General features: G+C 45.8%; 1 protein-coding gene across 1 annotated transcript in view; it reads left to right on the forward strand.

Annotated features, from left to right (window-relative positions):
• Positions 1 to 19: 19 nt before the first annotated feature.
• GAB2 (GRB2 associated binding protein 2) overlaps positions 20 to 19,579 on the forward strand; it is a 195,628-nt gene continuing 176,068 nt past the window's right edge. The window contains exon 1 of the mRNA XM_075061796.1: positions 20 to 91. Coding sequence (XP_074917897.1) covers positions 20 to 91 — 72 coding nt within the window. The remainder of the gene's footprint in view (positions 92 to 19,579) is intronic.

The following is a 19,579-nucleotide window of genomic DNA, read 5'->3' on the forward strand; positions in this document are numbered from 1 at the left end:
GCCGGCGGGGCAGCCCGGGATGAGCGGCGGCGAAGTGGTGTGCGCCGGCTGGCTGCGCAAGTCGCCCCCGGAGAAGAAGTTGAGACGATATGTGAGTAGCCCACGGTGCCCGGGAGCGGGGGGGTGCCGGGCTGGGAGTGCCCCGGGGCAGGGCGCTCAGCTGGGAGCCGACCGGGGGCGGCTTGGATGCGGGACGTCGCAGGCTCCGGGCACCGCGGTGACCCCCAGGAGCTCCGGGCTTGGCAGCCGCAGGGCAGCCCGGGCCAGCCTGGGGCTGATCCTGGGCAGTGGGATGCTCAGCCCTGGGCAGGGTGGGGCCCTGTAGCGGAGCCGGCCAGTGACCAGTCCCGCCCCAGCCCCCCACCCCGAGAGGGACCCCTGGCCCGGGCTGTCCCGCCGCCCGAGGCAGTGCAGCGAGGCCCGCCCCAGCCTGGGGGCCGATGCTGGGCGGGACTGACCCTTTGCAGCTCCTCGCCGCGGACACCCGGCTCCTGGCTTCCCGGCAGGCGAGGAGCCTCCCCCGCCGCGTCCCAGCACCTGCCGCCCGGGCTGCAAACGCCCATGCAGGCGGCAGGGACTTGATCTGCTGTGCGTGCTGCCGCCCGGAGGCTGGCGGGCGGTGCGGACACTGGAGCTGCAGGGCTAGACACAGACCAGGTGGAGGCCGGTCCTGGGACACATTCGCGGGTCTCTCGGGGCCGGCAGCGGGGCGGGAGTGGCCGGAGCAGTGGCTGGGGCGAGGAGGGTGAGGGTGGGACCCGATCGTTGTGAAGCCTACAAGCGGGGCCCGGGGGCTGCCGAAAGCCGCCTAGGGCTCCAGTCCCAGGACAGCAGCTGCTCAGCTGGATGTCAATCGGGGCAGCGCCATTCAAGTCAAGGGAGCCCGGCTCCGGCAGGCGGCTTCATGCCAGACGAGGATCGCGCCCCAGTCGTTGCTAGGAGGGATGCAGGCAGCCGGGGTGGGGTGTGGATGAGGCTCTGAGATCAGAGTGAGCTGGAGTGTCCATTTTGGGGCTCCTGCTCCCCTTCCCCTAGGGGGCTGTGCCTCTGGGGAGTCCGGGACAAAGGAGGATTTAGAGCAGCTGGGAACCCCCCTCCTTGGGGGTAGGGGAAAGCACTGGCCATATAATAAGCACTACAGATGTGGATCTCTTGGCTCTTCCCACATCTTCTGCAGGCCAGGCCAGCCCCCACCCCTTACACATGCTGCAGAGCACAGCTCCATAGCTACAGACGGGATCCTGGACAGAGCCAAATTCTCTGCTGGTGTTAGTCCATGGAAGTCAGTGGAATTACATCAGCAGAGAACTTGGCCCACACCAAGTGCTGCAGATTATTATGTTGTCCACCAGGATGCCCTGACTGGTTAAAGAGACTCAAAACAGTGCCCACCCCCAGCAAAGGTGCTTGGTGTTTCTGTGCCTTGCACAAGGAAACCCATCTGAGCTCAGGCCCAGATTCTCAAAGGTATTTAGGCACATTAGTGTCTTTGCACCTACCAGAATGACTATACCCTCTGCAAGTGTTTGCTTCCAAGCTATGATCCTTCCAACCCGGTGGCTTTCAAGCATTACCAGAGACTCACCCGTCTGGAGTCCACCACTGGAACCAAAGAGGACTGAAGGATGAGGGGGTTACGTTTCCATCCTGTCTTCTTCAGGAGGCTGGGATTTATCCCTTGGTGAGGAAGCAGCCCTGGGAAAGGAACACACCAGCCAAAGGAACAAGGGTTAGTTTAGATACTTCACAGTGAACGGCTGAGTCCAGTTTAACTTTCTTCTTCCAGCGTTCACTGTCTCCTGCTACACGTGTGTGTTGTCTACACAGGAAAAAAAACCTGTTCTTAACTCCAGTTAGCTAACACATGCTAGCTAATTTAGGGTAGAATAGCACTGAAGACAAGGCAGCTTGGGTTAGCAGCTCCAGTTAAAGCCAATGCTAAAGCCTGCGGTTCAGCTCAAGCTGCTAACCCGAGTTAAAAGCAGACTTGCCGTGTCTTCACTACTATTTTAACCCGAGTTAAGAACACACCCTTTTTTGCAGTGTAGACATACTCTCTCCCTTCATTACCATTCACTCCTGTGTCTGTGCAAAAAGAGCGGCATCCTTTAAACTCTCCCTTATCTTTCTTTTTAAGAACGGCTCTGAACACCTTTGCCCTGAAGTGCAGCAATATTATATCTTGGTAGAACTGGTTTTATTTCCTAAGCTCTCCCCTTGTCATTAGTGTTAATTATTTAACGTTCGCCAAAGGCTTTGAAGACGTAAAGGGCTATCAAAGTGCTATCATTAGTCGTGGAGATCAAACAGTTCCTGTAAGTTGTAAAGAATCTGAACAGCAGATATGCCACATTCTGGACTTATTAAAATAAATCCCATTGCTTTGTGGTCTCCGCCTGAAGATGTCTCCGGACGGCACTAGTTTAACGGTGTGTCATCGCATGGCTCTGAACAGTGGGTGTGTGAAGCTGCTATCTTCTGACTCAGCAGACCCACTCCCTGGGTGAATTCAGAGTAAGATCTGCTGACTGTAGTGACAGAAATAAGTGTCCGCTGGCTTTTAGCTGTTCAGAGCCAGCGCAGTTTTGGGAGAGCAAAGTGGAATTCTAGTCTGCCTTGGGCTGCATCAGCAAAACGATTCCCTAGGCTCTTATTGCTTTCACCTGGCAAACATAAAGGACCATGGGTGTCACTGGGACTTACCTTGGGCTGCAGCTCCTTTAATTGCTTAAGCATCATAGCAAAGATATGAAAATAGGCAGATATTATTAGTCCCATTTTACAGAAGAGGGAACTGAGGGAATGACTCAAAATTAGCCAAGCAGTGAATGGATGCAGCTCCATAGATTTCATAGGTGCTGCATCTGTTTATGCTGGGGCTGCGATTAGAACTGCTTAGGTTCCTGTACCGTGCCTGTCACTGCAGTATGTCAGGATCAACCAGAGACAGTGTGATTTGCCCAAAGCCACTGAACAAATCCAGTGTCCCTGATTCCCAGTCCCATTCTCTAATCACTAGGCATGTTACTTTAGTCTTAATATATTTAAACAACTGGATTTTTTTACATTAGACTTCATTAAAAGACCAAACTCTTAGAACACAATGTATTTATTTCGGCTTTCAAGCAGCTGGACAGATTCATTTTCTGTAACGAGCAGTGGAGGCTGCCTTTAGGTTAATGGAGCAAAGCACTGTCCTCCTACAAAAATAAATTGCTAACTCTGAGTCACCAGTACCTTTAACTCATCAAATGTCATTAACTGTCCAATGAAAGAGCTCTCGCTTAGCCCTTGTGCTCTGGCATTCCAGCGAGAGCCAAGTAAATCTTTTAAATGCTGTGCACGCGGGTGTGAAATGCTGGAGGCTAACAATAAAGATTTGTGCATATAAGGGTGCCTTTCATCCAGCAAGATCCCACAGCACTTTGCAAACCACATACGTTTTAGAAAACACCTTACCCTCCCTTCGAAATGTAGCCATCTCTGGGGTGAAATGTCTTAGCTTTTAACATTGCACAGCAATGCTTCTCAATGTGTCAAAGATGGGATGTGATGAAGGAAGCTATAAACAAATGTCACTCAAGGGGATACCATGTTCCTGGAACTGGAAGTTAGACGTGGATTCTAGTCCTGTCTGTCACACTGGCTTGCCCAGTGTCATGCAGAGAGTCACTTTGGCCACAGTTAGCAAAAGTGGCCACTGTTTTGCCACTCTTGGGTGCCCATCTTGAAAGCCCTGAGCACTCTCAGCTCCCACTGAAATCCAGGCCTTCTGGCCCAGATTCTCAAAGGTATTTAGGTGCCTAGCTCTCATTGAAATTCATGAGTGTTAGGTGCTTCCATGGCTTTGTGGGTCTGGGCCTCTGTGTTTCCAGATGAGTGCCCAAAAGTCAACAACTGGCTTGGAAAACATTGGCCTTAGCTTTTTTTTTTTTTTTTTTTTTAATGCCTCCATTTTCCAACCTGGTCTGAAAGGTGTAGCCCAATCATGCATACTCAAGATCCTCACAAGGCAGGCACGAGATCAGCACCAAGTATCATAGTAAAGTCTATAGGAGACCGCCAGTGTGGGCGGGAATCTGAGGCTAACACCTATATTCTTGTACAGTGTGCTGTGGGCTCTGTAGTGAAAACAAGCGGGGAGGACCTCAGTTTTCCATCTCCTCAGGAGGACAACATCCCCAGCAACAGAGGTTCCCCCACTGCATTGGCGTCTGTACTGACTGAGAGGGAAGAGCGCCCCTATTGAATTAGCTGCATCGTTCCCGCTATTACTCCCATGACTTGCTCTTTGAATTCAAATCCTAGGAGGACCTCTCTGACCATGAGTTGCCATTAGCTGAGACTTGACTCGTTCAGGATTTGACTGTATTAACACAAGAAACTGTTCTGTAACGTTATTTTATTTTTATTGTCCAACATGATTAGAAACCCCCTAGAAGCGTGTCCCTTCCCTGGGTGTCTGGGTAGGGGCGTGCTGCTGAAGTGCAGTTAGGAGGTCTGGTGTTGCCTTGTGGAAAGTGGTGCCAAACAAAGATCCTGATCTCTCTAGATTCTGTGGCACTCTGGGTAAGGGGGCGGGTGCTAAACCCAGGGACCTATCCAGATTTCACCTTGTATGATTGCATAACCTCCCTTCAGATTCAGAGGAGTAATGATCTGCCTCTTCACACCCTGCCCGATAGCGTGGTACAGTGGTGCTGTGCATTGTCCAGAAGCTGCTGTTTCACTTGAGATGCAGCTGCCTTTCAGCAGTGGGGGATTTGATCCTTTGTGTGTTGTTTCTTTGTAAAGTGCTTTGAGAGCCCTTTGCAGAAAAGGTGCTGGATGAATCTAAAAATCCAGATCAGAAGTTACAGTTCCTGTCTCCTATCCTTTGTCTTGCCTATTAGCTCTTTGGGGAGGGACTGTGCCTTACTATGTGTTTATACAACGTTTAGCACAATCGGGATCTGATCTCAGCTGGGGTTGAAATCATAATGGTAAGAATCCTAACAATTTCAGGTCAGAGGGAGTGAAGATACAGTATGCAATTATAGAAGATCACTTAGCCACTCCTAAAGTTACTGTGTAATTCTGGGAGTAAACTCTCTCTTATCCTCCAAATCAGACCATTGCACTCCACCCTGCTTATCTTCATACTGCAGTGTTAATATCTGTGCTGGTTGGCTGAGCTGTCTATGTTTTAGCCAAAAATATGGGGCTTGAGTCTCCCCTGTCACTCAGTTCATTTCAGTGGACTTGCACTGGTGTAAATGGTAAATGAATCAGACCTTCAGTATGTAAAATGTGTAGCACAGGTCACTTCTGCACCAGGGGCACAGAGTCTCACCAGATCTCCAGTAAGAAAAGGACCTGTTCTTCCTTCCTGATGCAAGCACATGAAATAAATGGGAGTGTAACAGGCTGGCAGGGTTTTCCTGAGTCACTGCAACCTGCTAGCAGAGGTTGATCCTGCTAGGAAAGGGTTAAGTGGGTTCTGTTGACTCATTGAGGCAGGTGGCTCATTTATTTTCACCTGGATATGAGAGGTGGGAGTGGCTCCCTGAAGAGAAGATCTAGGGTGTGGGCTGAGCAGCATTGAAGTAAGAAACTGGGGAGCAGCCATGCCTGGGAAGAACACTTTAGCTGAACTTGATGTTATTGTTAAGGAAAACAGTGAGCTGAGACTCTGCAGCTTTGGACTATGTTTCAGAGGAGGCTGGGGAAGGCACCTGCTTGCATAGAGCTATGCACTTGGGGAAAAACCTCTCCTGCCCCTAACTGTCCAGCGCAACACTAAGAAATGGGCATCTAGCAAAAGATACATTGCTTCAGGGCCTGGAGTCTTAATGGCTGCTCATGAAATTAGTGTTAGAGGTTGTAGTCTGCATGAAGGGGAATAGCAAAGGTTCCTGAGAGAGACCTCGGTGGATTCTTGCCAACATGTGACCTGACTGGTGGCCATTTAAACACATGTATGAAGTCCTCAGGCCCCGTGTAGGGCACCACAGATATTGTTGGCCAAACTCATCCCTGGTAGAAGAGATTCCAATACCATTGACGTTGACTGAGTGTCTCCTATGTCAGCTGTGAATTTGCACGTCTATATCCAAATCGCCCCTTATGAATATATGGTTGGGATCAGAATTCTGATCCATCAAGTGCTTCCAGCAGCAGCCAGCACTTGATGTTCCAGAGGAAGGAGGAACATACCTTTATTATCCTGTGTTAGAGCTGGAAAAGACCTATCCGGTCAGCAAACACAACTCCTCTACGAGCAGAGGAGTGTTCCTTATAGTGTCTGTGCTGCACCACACCAATGATGCAATGCAGTATGGAGATGTGATTCCCAAACTGGCCAGACAATGTGATGCACTAAAACTGGCTGTTCTGCTCCCTTCTTCTTCTACTTGTTGGTCATAAAAATACCAAGGCCTTTTTTATAGCCAGTCATAATATTTGACTGGGGAGGACTTAGGGTTATAGTCTTATTTCGTTGCATTGGAATTTACATCTATAACTCCCCATCCTTGGAGACCAGGAGTTATATTGGCTGAATTTACTGCACAATATGTATTTACCTCATGCTTTGGCTTTGGTAACGTTGGTTGAAAGAATTTTTCGCTCTCTATCAAGCCCGCACCATGACATCAGGACTGGCCCGTGTCCCTGGCAAAGTCCACTGTGGACATAAAAGATTGATGATGGCAAAATGTAAGTTGAACTTAAGAAAGACAAACAGCACTTAAGGAAAGTATAACAGGAAGCTGGATTAATTTTTCTTTGGAAGAGACCAGAAGTGATATTAAATGGCCTTTCACAAACAAATGTCACATGCAATGGGTGATGTAATGCTGTTTACTGGACCAAAGCAGATATTAGTGACTTAGATGCAGAGCAAATGTTACAAATTATTTATTTGTATTACTGGCATATAAGGGACTGTCAGGATTGGGGGTCCACAGTGCAAGGTGCTGTAGAAACACACAGTGACAGACCATCCCTGCCTTGGAGAGCTTACAGTCTAATGGACACAATAGATAAAAGACAAAGAAAGCATTACTTGCATCTGACGAAGTGGGTATTCACCCACGAAAGCTCATGTTTCAATATGTCTGTCAGTCTATAAAATGCCACAGGACTCTGTCACTTATTACTGCCTGTGAGAGACAGAGAGATCAACTGACTTGACCAAGGTCACACAAAGTTGTCTGTGGCAGAGCAGGGGATTGAACTTGGATCTCCTGGGTGCGAGCAGACTACAGTGTCTTAAACATAAGGCCGTCCTTCCTTTCTGAAGTCCTGCTGGTCATTTAAATCCCCCTTTAATAAAAGTAACCAATACTACTAAAAAGAACAAGAGTACGTGTGGCACCTTAGCGACCAATAAATTTATTTGAGCATAAGCTTTCGTGGGCTACAGCCCACTTCATCGGATGCATAGAATGGAACATATAGTGAGGAGATATATATACACATACAGAGAAAATGAAAAGGTGGGAGTAGTCCTACCAACTCTAGAGTATGTTCCATTCTATGCATCCGATGAAGTGGGCTGTAGCCCACGAAAGCTTATGCTCAAATAAATTTATTGGTCGCTAAGGTGCCACAAGTACTCCTGTTCTTTTTGCAGATACAGACTAACATGGCTGCGACTCTGAAACCAATACTACTAAGTCATTGCATCCAGAGATCTCAAAGCATTTTATAAAGGTGTGTAAGCACCATTCTCCCCATTTTACAGAGAGATGTATTACTTTCTCAAGGACACACGGTGTAGCGGTGGTGGTATTGAGTCCTAACTTAAGCCAGGTTACATTTTTTGGATAAAAAACTTTTCTGAGCAAAAGATGCAGATTCGGTGACACTACAATGTTTCATGAATTCATGTCGGTTTCACCAAATTATTTCAGTTGGGGAAAAAAATAAAAAAAATGTTGTATTTTAACATTTTCAAAATGTTTCTTTTTTTTTTTTTAGTTTGATACAAATTTTGTTTCAAAATTCTCTTTTTAAAATGGCCAGAATTGCAAATTAACTATTTCGATGGTGTCAAAATGAAACATTTTGTTTGACCTGAAATGATTTTTTTTTTTTTTTTATTGGAATTACCAGAGAACTGAAAAAGCTGTTATTTGCACAGCTGTAGTTCTTAGAAAGATGATGGAAAAAATTGGAAAGAGTTCAGAGAAAGAACATTCCTTATAGTGATCTAATCAAAGAACTCAATCCATTTAGTTTAACAAAGGCAAGGTTAAGGGGTGACTTGATTAGTTTCTAAGTACTGATACAGGGAACAAATATTTATTTGTGAGCTCTTCAATATGAGCAGAGAAAGGTGTAACACAAGCCAGTGGCTGGAAGTAGAAGCTAGACAAATTTAGATTGGAAATACAGCAAAAATGTTTACAAGTGCAAGTAATTAACCATTGGAACAATGGTGGTGATGGATTCTCCATCACTGACGAATTTTAAATCAATACTGGACGCCTTTCTTAAAAGATCTGCTCTATTTTAGGGAAGTTCTCTGGCCTCTGTTACACAGGAGGACAGGCTAGATCAGTGGTTACTGCAGCCTGCACCTCTTTAGTTCTTAAAATATGTTCTCGCACCCCTTATCAAAAATCGTTGAAGTAGGTCAGTTCTTTAAACCTAAATATATTTTTATTTGTATTACGGTAATCATTAAAAAATGTATGTTAATAAATACCTAAGTTTGATGAAACAAAGTAGTTTTACTTACGTGCCTGTGCTTAATTTGTGTTTTTGATGATTTACCTTCTAAAAAAATCTGGCATGTCTCGCACCTCCAAAAGGGTGTCTCCCACCCCCAGGGGGTGTGTGCACCCCAGGTTAAGAACCACTGGGCTAGATGATCACAATGGTCCCTTCTGGCCTTGGAATCTAAGAATCTAACTCGTAGGTCCCTGCTTGGTGTGCTAGAACACACAGCTCTTTCCTTCTACAGTTACCCTGACCCTGGCACATCTTCTAACTGTGCTTGCTAGATACCCACCCATTCCACCTCATCCCTCCTGCCTCTGCTATGGCATAAACCTGCTTTCCCCAAGACATCAGATGAGAAGGGGTTAAAACAAGCATCAGACACATGCTAGTGAATATTACACAGCACCGGGCTTTGGCTTTGTAATTTTATGGGATTTTAATTGCCGTATCGTCTGACACACCTTGAATATCACTTGGTGGAGAGGCGTCATATAAATACAGTCTGTTATTTCCTCATATGAAGCTGCAAACTAAGAGCCCATTCTGCAGCCTTAGCTGATCTCAATCGTGTTTATAAATGAAGTCATAGAATCATAGAATATCAGGGTTGGAAGGGACCTCAGGAGGTATCTAGTCCAACTAAAGCAGGACCAATTTCCAACTAAATCAACCCAGCCAGGGCTTTGTCAGGCCTGACCTTAAAAACCTCTAAGGAAGGAGATTCCACCACCTACCTAGGTAACCCATTCCAGTGCTTCACCACCCTCCTAGTGAAAAAGTTTTTTCTAATATCCAACTTAAACCTCCCCCACTGCAACTTGAGACCATTACTCCTTGTTCTGTCAACCTGTAAGCTTTGCTTGCCATTCAGACCCACAGTTTTGTGTCCACCTGTCTGTCAGCTTCTTGCACAGTTACCTCTCAATGGTGTATGTCCGTGGCCTCATTACCATGGGGTCTGAGCAACCTCATAAGCTTCAATAGATTTATCCTCACAATACCCTTGTGATATAGGGCAGTGCTATTACCCCTTGTATAGATGGGGAACTGAGGCGCAGAGAGACTAAGTGATCTGCCAAAGATCATACAGGGAGTCTATGGCAGAACAAGGAATGGAGCCCAAGACCCCTCAAGTCTTAGGCTTGTCCCCAACCACTGGACCACATCTGTGTTGTCTTCTACATATTCCACCCCACCACCAGGATGCATGTTGCCACCTCTCTGGGCTCATCTGCAAGGCTCATATCTATTTATATTTCAGTCCCTCTGAAAGACCCACTCCTGCATGGTACATACAGTGCATGCATGTAACTGGCTTGTGTATAAACTGCCCCTTATGCTCTGCTTCCCATAAGCTCTGTCTGTCTTCAGTTTATAAGCATCGCAGGGCAGGGACCATCCATGAATGTTCATACCCTTCACATCATGGACACTGCTGTAACCTTACTGTATCACCTAGAGGCCCCAGCAGAGATCAGGGCCCCATTCTGCTAGGTGCTGTACAAACAGATAAGAGACAGTCCCCACCCCATAGTGCTCACCCGAATAGACAAGACAGGGGCTATGAGGGGAAATAGATACACAGTCAGAGGAGGTGACCTTCATGCTCAAGGTCACCCATAGGTCCGTGCCAGAACTGGAAATACCTCTGATTAATTTAATAAAAAAGATTTATGGAAGAAAGACCCTATTCTTCTTCCACTGCATATCAGTGTCTAAATAAATCAATAACAGTTACAATAACTTTTTCCAGACACCAAGCAATACTTACAAGATAGCAGAATTAAAATAGGGGGAGGGCAATTTTGGGGATTGGCTTTTACAGCCTCCCATCCCAGCTGATGACTTGTCAGCTCTAGAAATCAGCTTATTTCCAAAACGCCATTTTGCACCATTATGTTAATATCACGCTGGGACTGGATGCATTTATGCAAAAGCTTTTTGAGGCAGAGCCCTGAAAACGTTGATGTAAAATGTTCCAGATCTCTTTATTTGCATGAAAGGAACATGCATGGTTGCTCTCTCTCATTTATTTATTAAATCTGTGCAGGACTTCATCTGGAGAGCATAATCAATAACTCTGATCATCTTGCTACAAAATGAAATTAGATCCCAATTGTCATTATAACTGTAAAAAGTAGCCAGTCTGCCACTGGGCAGAAGCATGAAAAGCCAGATAGAAGTGGTCATTGGTGTAATGGTCCCTTTCTTACTTTCCTCTTATAATTAAGTGGGTAGGTATAGGGGGAGGAATAGCTTTTTAAAACTGATGAACAATAATAATTTAAGGCCAAGAAGGACCATTAGATCATCCAGTCTGACTCCTGCATGACACAGGCTATAGATCATAGTATTAATTTGTACTGGGGCAGCACCAAGTTAAAAGACAGTCTCTGCCCCAGAAATCTTACAGTTTTTCGCTTGTCGAAGACTCTCTCCAAAGCAAGTGGCTGTATGTTATCTTTCAGCTGCACTTTCTGAGGCGGAGTGGAAAAGACGTGCCCTTTAAACAGGAACTGTTTAAATGCACATCTTGCTGTCTAGGCTGGACAAGGATGCCTTTTTCTCTGCGAGTAGCAATCTATGGGGGACTTTGTTTCTGGAGTTGCCCTTTTTTATATTTATCATATCTCCTTTCTTCAGGGTATTCAGCAGGTGTGTGATTTCACTGGACAACCTGGGAGCATCAAGGAATCTTTGTATCAGTCTGGTGGTTCTTTGCTTTTATTACACTAGTGCCTAGAAATGAATTTCTCTGTCCAAAATGTGGAATTTCTCACCTAGAATTACTCTCATCTAAGGCCTCAAATGGGAAGATTAATTCCTGGGCTGGGCTAGTGATAGGTTTCCTACAAATAAAATTGCCTTGGCTTTAAAGTCCAATACTGCAGGGCTAAAAACCAGAGCCAAGATTTAAACAATGGCTGCCTAAAGGAAGGCCCCAGGCCAAACCTTTCAGAAACGTCTAGTGAGTCTTTGGAAAAAGACGCTCTCTGAAAATGAGGCCCCTTTAAAGTGCCTTCACTTGGGCCCCTAAACAATCAACTCAGACATTATTTAGACTGTAAGATTGTTAGGGCAGGGACTACCTACATCTCTCTGCTTTTCAGTGCCCAGACAACAGAGCCCTATGGTAATAACCACGATTAATAATAATGATCATTAGTCACTTTTGAAAATCTTGTCCTAAGTTCTTATTGAGCCACCTGTTTTTTCCAAATTGCTGAAAACTCCACAGTTCCCACTCAACGGGAGATATGCCCAATTGGGAAGGGAAGGTTCCCTGAAGTTGTGGACTGTCCCTAGTTATGGCATCACCATTCATGAATAATGGGTGCCTCCCAAACAGGGGCAGCGCCAGGCACCAGCACCCCAAGCGTGTGCTTGGGGTGGCAAGCTGCGGTGGGCGCTCTGGCAGTCTGTGGAGGGTCAGCTAGTCCCACAGCTTCGGCGGACCTCCTGCAGGCTGCCGCCAAATTCGCGGGACCGGGAACCTCCCACAGGCAAGCCGCCGAAGGCAGCCTGCCTGCCATGCTTGGGGCGGCAAAACGCCTAGAGCTGCCCCTGCTCCCAAATTCATGCTGATCAGCCCTTTCTACCACGTGACTCCATCAGCTATCCCGTGTGTCTGTGGATACAAAAACCTCCCACACTGGTTGCACACTCCATGTTTAGGAACGATATCTAGCACAGTGTGGGGCATACATAATATTAATTATACATGCTCATTGCCAATGGAAAATAGATTAACTGCCTTCATTCTGTCAATATCACATACCGCTTGCAGCTTTCTGGCATTTTTCAGCTGTCTAGTATGGTCCGTAAATAACTCTCTCCATATGGAAAGCCTATAGGAATATATCATTTGCTTTAATTTAAGGGGGAAGAATCAATGATTTGAGGACCAGATGTCTTTTTTTCCCCCCTGCCATGTTCCTCACATACTCTTCACTGCACATAACGTCAGATCTGAGATTCCAGTGGGAAGAACATGTGACCACACTGCATAGAACTGTCAGTTGTTCAACGGGTCAGGGATCAGAGCTGTGATGTCAGGATATAAAGAAGTGAAGTTGGCGGCTGAACTTAGTCACCACCTCCAGTGCAGCTTTATAGTATCCAGAGCTATCAGCACACATGCAGACACTGGGTGCACTCTGACTGTGGCAGGGTTGAAGTTTGTAGAACCCTTATTTTGGGGGAGTGGGGGGCAGGGGCAACAAGCACAAACAGTGGAATACAAGGGCTGACTTTGAATACAGGTATATGTGGCTGCATTGTAGCCCTTGGAACCAACTGCCATTGCCTCACTGGGAAAGACAACACTGCTTACAGCTCAAATGTGTGTGGTGTGGTGGTATTCAGGGCCTGATCTAAAGCCCATCAAAGTCAATAGAAGGGCTTACACAGATTCCAGCGGTCTGGGGCTTATTTGTGTAGCAAAGGCAATGTGCGCAGCTGTACTTACAGACCATGTTGTTGGAAGAAAAACTCCTTGCCATCAGTATGGTATGTGGGGGTGGATCCTTGACACCAGTGTTTTTTTGGGAGAAGGGCGACAAGAATGATTAGGTGCATCGGAAAACTTTCTTGGGAAGAGAGATTGAAAGGATTGGGATGGTTTTCCTTAGAAAGGAGGAGACATGATAAAAGTACCTAAACTAATGAATGGTCTAGAGACAGTAGGTCAGGAACTTCGGTCTCATTACGCAAGAACAAAGGGACATTCCGTGAAATTGAAAGGTGGCAAATTCAAAGCCAATAAAAAAGAAAACACTTTCTTGCAAACTGTGTAATTAGTTTGTGAAACTCACTGCCACAGGATAAAGTGGAGGCCAAAAACTTAGCAAGATTCCAAGCAGGTTTAGACATTTGTTGATAACAAGAATATCCAGAGCTGGAATAACTGATTGTAACCAAGAAACTAAAACCCAAGGATGGGAAGGGAGATGAACCTTCATGTCTGAAGATCCTGCAGCAGCAGTGGGATTTGAAGATGGAGCTGAATGTAGAGGAAGGTTATTTGCAACTGCAGCTGCAGTCTCATTCTGTTCTTTGGTATGTAAAAAGAGACATCATGATGTGGCTTCTATTGTATATGTATACATTTATCGTATTAAAGAAAAAAACCTGTTTCACACACAATGACTCTAATATAACATGATTAATCTATTGTCCCTTGTGAATATGACCTAGCATGAGCAATGAACTCATTCCTAAAAATAAACATTTCTGTGCAGTGTTTTGAGGACCCACAACACTATTGTAAATACAAAGAGGTAGTTTTTGACATGTAAACCACTGCCCTTTATTGGACAGAATCAGAACTGCTCAGCTGAGGGTCATAGCCTCTGTACTGCTAGCAGCGAGTTTCCTTTTACTGCAGTGATCTGGCTGTGTGCTGTTGGATCAGGAAAAGCTGGGTTTGATCCCTGTTGCCACCATGGAGTTCTGAGTGGCTGCTATGCAGTGGCAACCATAATAGTGCTACCTGGCTGCTGACTTACTACCATATGTTGAAGTCTGGATAAGTGGAAAGCAGAACCCAGCTCGTAGTTAGATGATGTGATGTCCTGTGCCACAGTCAGACAGGAGAGGTGAAGGAAGCAGGATGAAAACACTCTTAAAAAAGAAATATTATAAATAGGATGTTTTTGGGGCCACTTGGAATGTCATATAGTTCATGGCTAACTTGTAAAGATGTATGGAATATTTTCACTGAGCGCATGTGACATCCTTCCTTCCTTCCTCGGGGAGTAGATTTCAGTCATGCTTCATCCATAGCCCTTTTTAAACTCACATTAGTTAAGAAAGCTAACTTGGGACCTTTCGTGTGAGGTGATACGCACCCTCAACTCCTAATGAGATTTGGCTGATTCAGCACCACTCAGAATTGGAGTCCCTAGAGATTTAGCCCTTGTAACAAAAAGCTGTAAAGTCTCTTCCTTGCATTTCTGTGTGTCTCCAGAACTCTCACTAACTGCAGGATCAGGCTCTCCTGTATGCCTAGGGTTGCCAACCTTCCAGGATTGTCTGGGAGTCTCCAGGAATTAAAAATTCATCTTTTAAATTAAAGATAATGTCATGTGATGAAACCTCCAGGGATTCATCCAACCAAAGTTGGCAACCCTAGCTGAGGCGGAGAGAGCTAAGCAGGTCTGACACATCTTATGTTCAGTTGCTGGGAAGTTTATATGCTCCCATCTCCGCTTTGGTGTTCCGCCACCAACTTCAACTCAACTGCAATTCAGACAGGCTACCAGAGTATACTCATCACCTTTATACACACAAAAAATACTATAGGTATGGCTGGTCAAAATTTTTCTATCAAAACTGTTTGTCTACAGAAAATTGGATTTTTAGCTAAATGAGATTTTTCACAGAAAGTGTCTGTTTTCACAGGAAAATTTATACTTTCCTTGATAAAACAAAAAATGCTGATTCAGAAATGCTGTCACACTATCTCATTGGAGTTGTAGTTTGGAGGCCTCATGCCCCCCACTCTCTAGGGTGTGGGTTCCCAGCCATACTACAGCTCCCATGATGCACTTTGGTGGCTCAACAAGAAGAGAGGAAGTAGTAGTCCAGCCAGGTAGCCTACCCCACAAAAGAGAATAAGAAGGATGAGTCACTCAAACTACAAATCTCATGAAGCACCGTGGCAGCATTTCTGAATTTAAATTTTCAGGTTTCAGACAGAAATTAAGGGGTGTGTGTGTGTTATTTATTAATTTTTCACTGAAAAGCTGAAATTTTCTGTGAGGGCATGGGATGGAGGAACAAAATTCATTCTCTGACCGGCTCTAACAATGGGATCTTTAATGGGCACATGTGACCAGGATGTGAGTTTTGCCCAAAAGATGTCTCAGTGCTCCTTAGCATGCCACGACATTGATCCAACACTGTCTCTAAGGAAAGAGCACTATCTGTTGGATCATTAGTATTGCAGGATCCCTTGTAAAGCACCTCCCAGAAGGTCTCCCGTGCAAGTAATCAGCAACCACATTTATGAATTGACAAATTCGCAGCCAAGGATCGTGTTAGCAGGGTTGCAGCCATCAGTGTTGCTGATGCCATAAACTTGTTACCAAAGACCTGATTTTCTCTCTGCCTCGTATCTAAACTGGCCCGTTCTGTGCTTGCTCATGGAGGTTAATGGTAAAGTGCTCAGTGAGGTTGAGCAATGGGTCTGCCCTCTTGCAGGAACTTTCTTGGAAAGGGAAACCTACGTGCAACAGGCTTATGACTTTCTACTTTACATTATGCCTCTTCGACAGCGTTGACTCTTGATTCCAAACCTTCATTGTTTTGATTGGATTCGGCCTGTGGTCAGAGTGCAGGGGCAGGGCCAAAAGACAGTGGAGGGGCTTTTTGTGTGTTTTTTCCCTCCCCCACTTCCCTCCCCAAGGGGTATAACAAATGATCATAATGGTCCCTTCTGACCTTAAAGTCTATGAGTCTATGAAATAACCGATTACTTTCCCTCTGAGCAGGGTGGATTGATCATCCTCTAGAGCTTTGCCAGCCTCACCTACATTACTGACCCTTTATGCCAGACGTTTGCCTCTTACCCTCTAATCCACCCTGTGTGTGTCTGGGAGAGCATGCACATGGGAATGGGGAAACCAAGGCCCAAAAGCCAGTGTTTTTCTAACCCCTCTTTCCAGGGCCGGCTTTAGGCTAATTCCACCAATTCCCCTGAATTGGGCCCTGCACCTAAGAGGGCCCCGCGCCCAGTGAGAATCTCTTCCCTAGCTAGAGGCGCCTTTTTAATTTTTACTCACCTGGTGGCACTCCGGGTCTTCGGCAGCACTTCTGTGGTGGGTCCTTTGCTTGTTCTGGGTCTTCGGCGGCACTTCAGCGGTGGGTCCTTCAGTGCCACCAAAGATCTGTAGCGAGTGAAGGACCCCCACCAAAGTGCCGCCGAAGACTCGGAGCACCGCCCGGTGAGTACAAGCCCCACGTGTTTTTTTTACGTGGTATTTTATTTTTTTTTGTCTTCTCTGCCGGGGCCCCATTGAAACTGTTCGAAGTGGGCCCCACATTTCCTAAAGCTGGCCCTGCCTCTTTCCCAGTGCAGTAAGTTGGCTCCCCAGGCCATTCTCATAAAAGATTGCCCCATTGCCCGATAACGCTGTCTTTCATCCTCAGCAAGTATTTAATTAGCAAAGAGAAATAAAGTTCCTGATTGGGACAGCCTGATCAGGCTGGATTCCAGAATCCACCGGAGAACAACTATCCTGATTTGGCAGCTAGAAATTAGGCTTTTCTCCCCTTGCTATAGCCCTCCTTTCTCTCTCCCTTGCCTCCACACGCATCTACAGGAAAGTGACTTCTCACGTGTGGCAAGATTGTCTCCTTTGCATGCAAACTACTATGCAGGGCAAGCACCTGTTCAGCGCTTAAGTAATAATGCTAAGAAGATCCGAATGCTCTCCCTTTACACTGTTGTCCCTTCTTACCCTCCCCTTGCAGTGGGATCGTGCGTTCCCATCCCTGTATGATACAACTCTGTTATTTAATGGACACATCTAGCCATTATTTAATCCTGCTGCATTTTTCTCTCCCTAGCCATTTACCATAGCACAATGTTTTCCTATTCAGAGTCAATGATCTCAACTTCCCAGCCCCAAACTCTACCTCTATTATTTCCCTTCAGCCTTTCTCTGATAATCTCAGGAGTTGTCTATTTAAAAAAACTAAAAAGTCCAATGATATCACATCTTTTAAATGCATTGATTGAGAGACCTTAGCATATCCCTTGGCTAGTCCTCTGTGTGTTTCCCCTCCCCCTCCCACCCCTCTATACAAAGCTTTACAGCAAAGACTGGATTGTTTTTTTTACTGTTTGTCTCTGTACTTCTTCTCCAGCTACACGTGTCATTAATACTCATCTTTCTACCTCGGTATTCCTGTCACCATAGCATTGTACAAATACTACCAAATTTACCCTGGCGCCATGGGTTAGGTAGTTATTATCTGGGCTCCTCTTGCTGCAGGACAATGACCCAAAAACTGACCTCTCATTTAAAGAAAATATTATGTTTCTAGCACTTGTGGTTGTAGAGAGAACTTCAAAAATGTGAACGAAGCAGTGCTGTCTGCAGAAAACCTGCTACGGTACCTCTGAGAGGTGTTGACCTGCCCCGTTCCTTTCAAGAGATTCTGCAATTGATAACAGCTTATCCCCATTTTACAGTTGGTGAATTGAGGCACAGGGAGATTGAATGACTTGCCCAGGAAGTTTATAGCAAAGCCAGGAATTTAACCCCAGATTACTTCAAGTTTCGTTCATTGCCTTAGCCAGAAGCCCAACCTTCATCCAGTCCTTCTAATGTCTGTCCTGGAATGATCCATCCTGAAGTCCTGTATCTGGAAAAGTTAGTTTTATGAGCCAAATTCACCCTAGTGTAGCTTCACTGAAGTCAAGCGGGTAATGCCAGGAATGAATTTGGCCTTGTGTGTGTGTTTAAAGGTTTCAATCTGATTGCCAGACAGGAAAATATGATGACTGGAAAGTCAATCACGCATGGGAAAGGATGGGGAAAGTGGAGCAGCTGGCAACAGTGTGTTCAGTCTAATGCTGGTGATGGGCTGCTGCCACATGGGACATATCAGCGGAGGGGGGCCAGTCCAAGATTTTGCATACTGCGCTGCATGTGTGTTTTGCTTGAGACTGCAGAAGCCTCGATTTAGCTGCATAATAAAAGTAAATCTGCTGCCGCTCTGTTTCAGTGCAGGGATATCCAGAACACTGTAGAATAGAGATGAATATATTTGTATGGTAGCTTGATGTTTTGGCCATTAGAGTGTTAGAGGCTGTTAAGGTAATTTACTGCAGGTTTGTGGTTGTAAATACATTTCCATTGTGACTAAGGATTCTAATAGATGTTAAGTCCTGCCATTAAGAGTGTGATGGAGCAAATTATGGGATGCACATTGTTTTGCCTTTATAAACTAGGCATTACAAAGGAAGGAAGGAGATTGGCTGATCAATCCAGTATAGCCGTATGGATTGGGACTCGTTCACCCATTTGCCCTTAGGTGTTCCAAGATGACGTGTACTTGATGGTAAGTGTAATATCCTTATCTTAAATGCACCCATTGGAAAAAACGTACATTGCCTGGAGAAGAGAAGAATGAGGGGGGACATGATAACAGTCTTCAAGTACATGAGCGGTTGTTACAAAGAGGAGGGTGATAAATTGTTCTTCTTATCCACTGAGGATAGGAGAAGAAACAATGGTTTTAAATTGCAGCAAGGGCAATTTAGGGTAGACATTAGGAAAAACTTCCTGAGGGTATGGCTACACTCACACTTTACAGCGCTGCAACTTTTGTGCTCAGGGCTGTGAAAAAACACCCCCCTGAGCGCTGCAAGATACAGCGCTGTAAAGCGTCAGTGTAATCAGGGCGGCAGTGCTGGGAGCATGGCTCCCAGCGCTGCAAGCTACACCCATAGAGGATGTGGTTTACATGCAGCGCTGGGAGAGCTCTCTCCCAGCGCTGCCGCTCCGACCACACTCACACTTCAGAGCGCTGGTGTAGCCATATCCTGAGTGTCAAGGTAGTTAATTACGGTACTAGAACACGTTACATAGAGAGGTTGTGGAATTTCTGTCACCGGAAGTTTGTAAGAGCAGGTTAGACAAACACCGGTCAGCCATGGTAGATAATACTTAGTCCTGCCTCAGGGCAGGGGACTAGACTAGATGACCCATTGAGGCTCCTTCCAGTCCTACATTTCTTTGAATGTTATTGATATTGCAGTAATGCCCAGAGGGCAAAAGTGCTCATGATTCGAGGTGGCATGGTCTAGTTTTCAGGGCAGCTGCCTGGGAGTGAGGAAACCTGGATTCTGCTCCTGGTT

Source organism: Chelonoidis abingdonii, chromosome 1 (genome assembly GCF_003597395.2).
Source record: "Chelonoidis abingdonii isolate Lonesome George chromosome 1, CheloAbing_2.0, whole genome shotgun sequence".
Classification (NCBI taxonomy): domain Eukaryota; kingdom Metazoa; phylum Chordata; order Testudines; family Testudinidae; genus Chelonoidis; species Chelonoidis abingdonii.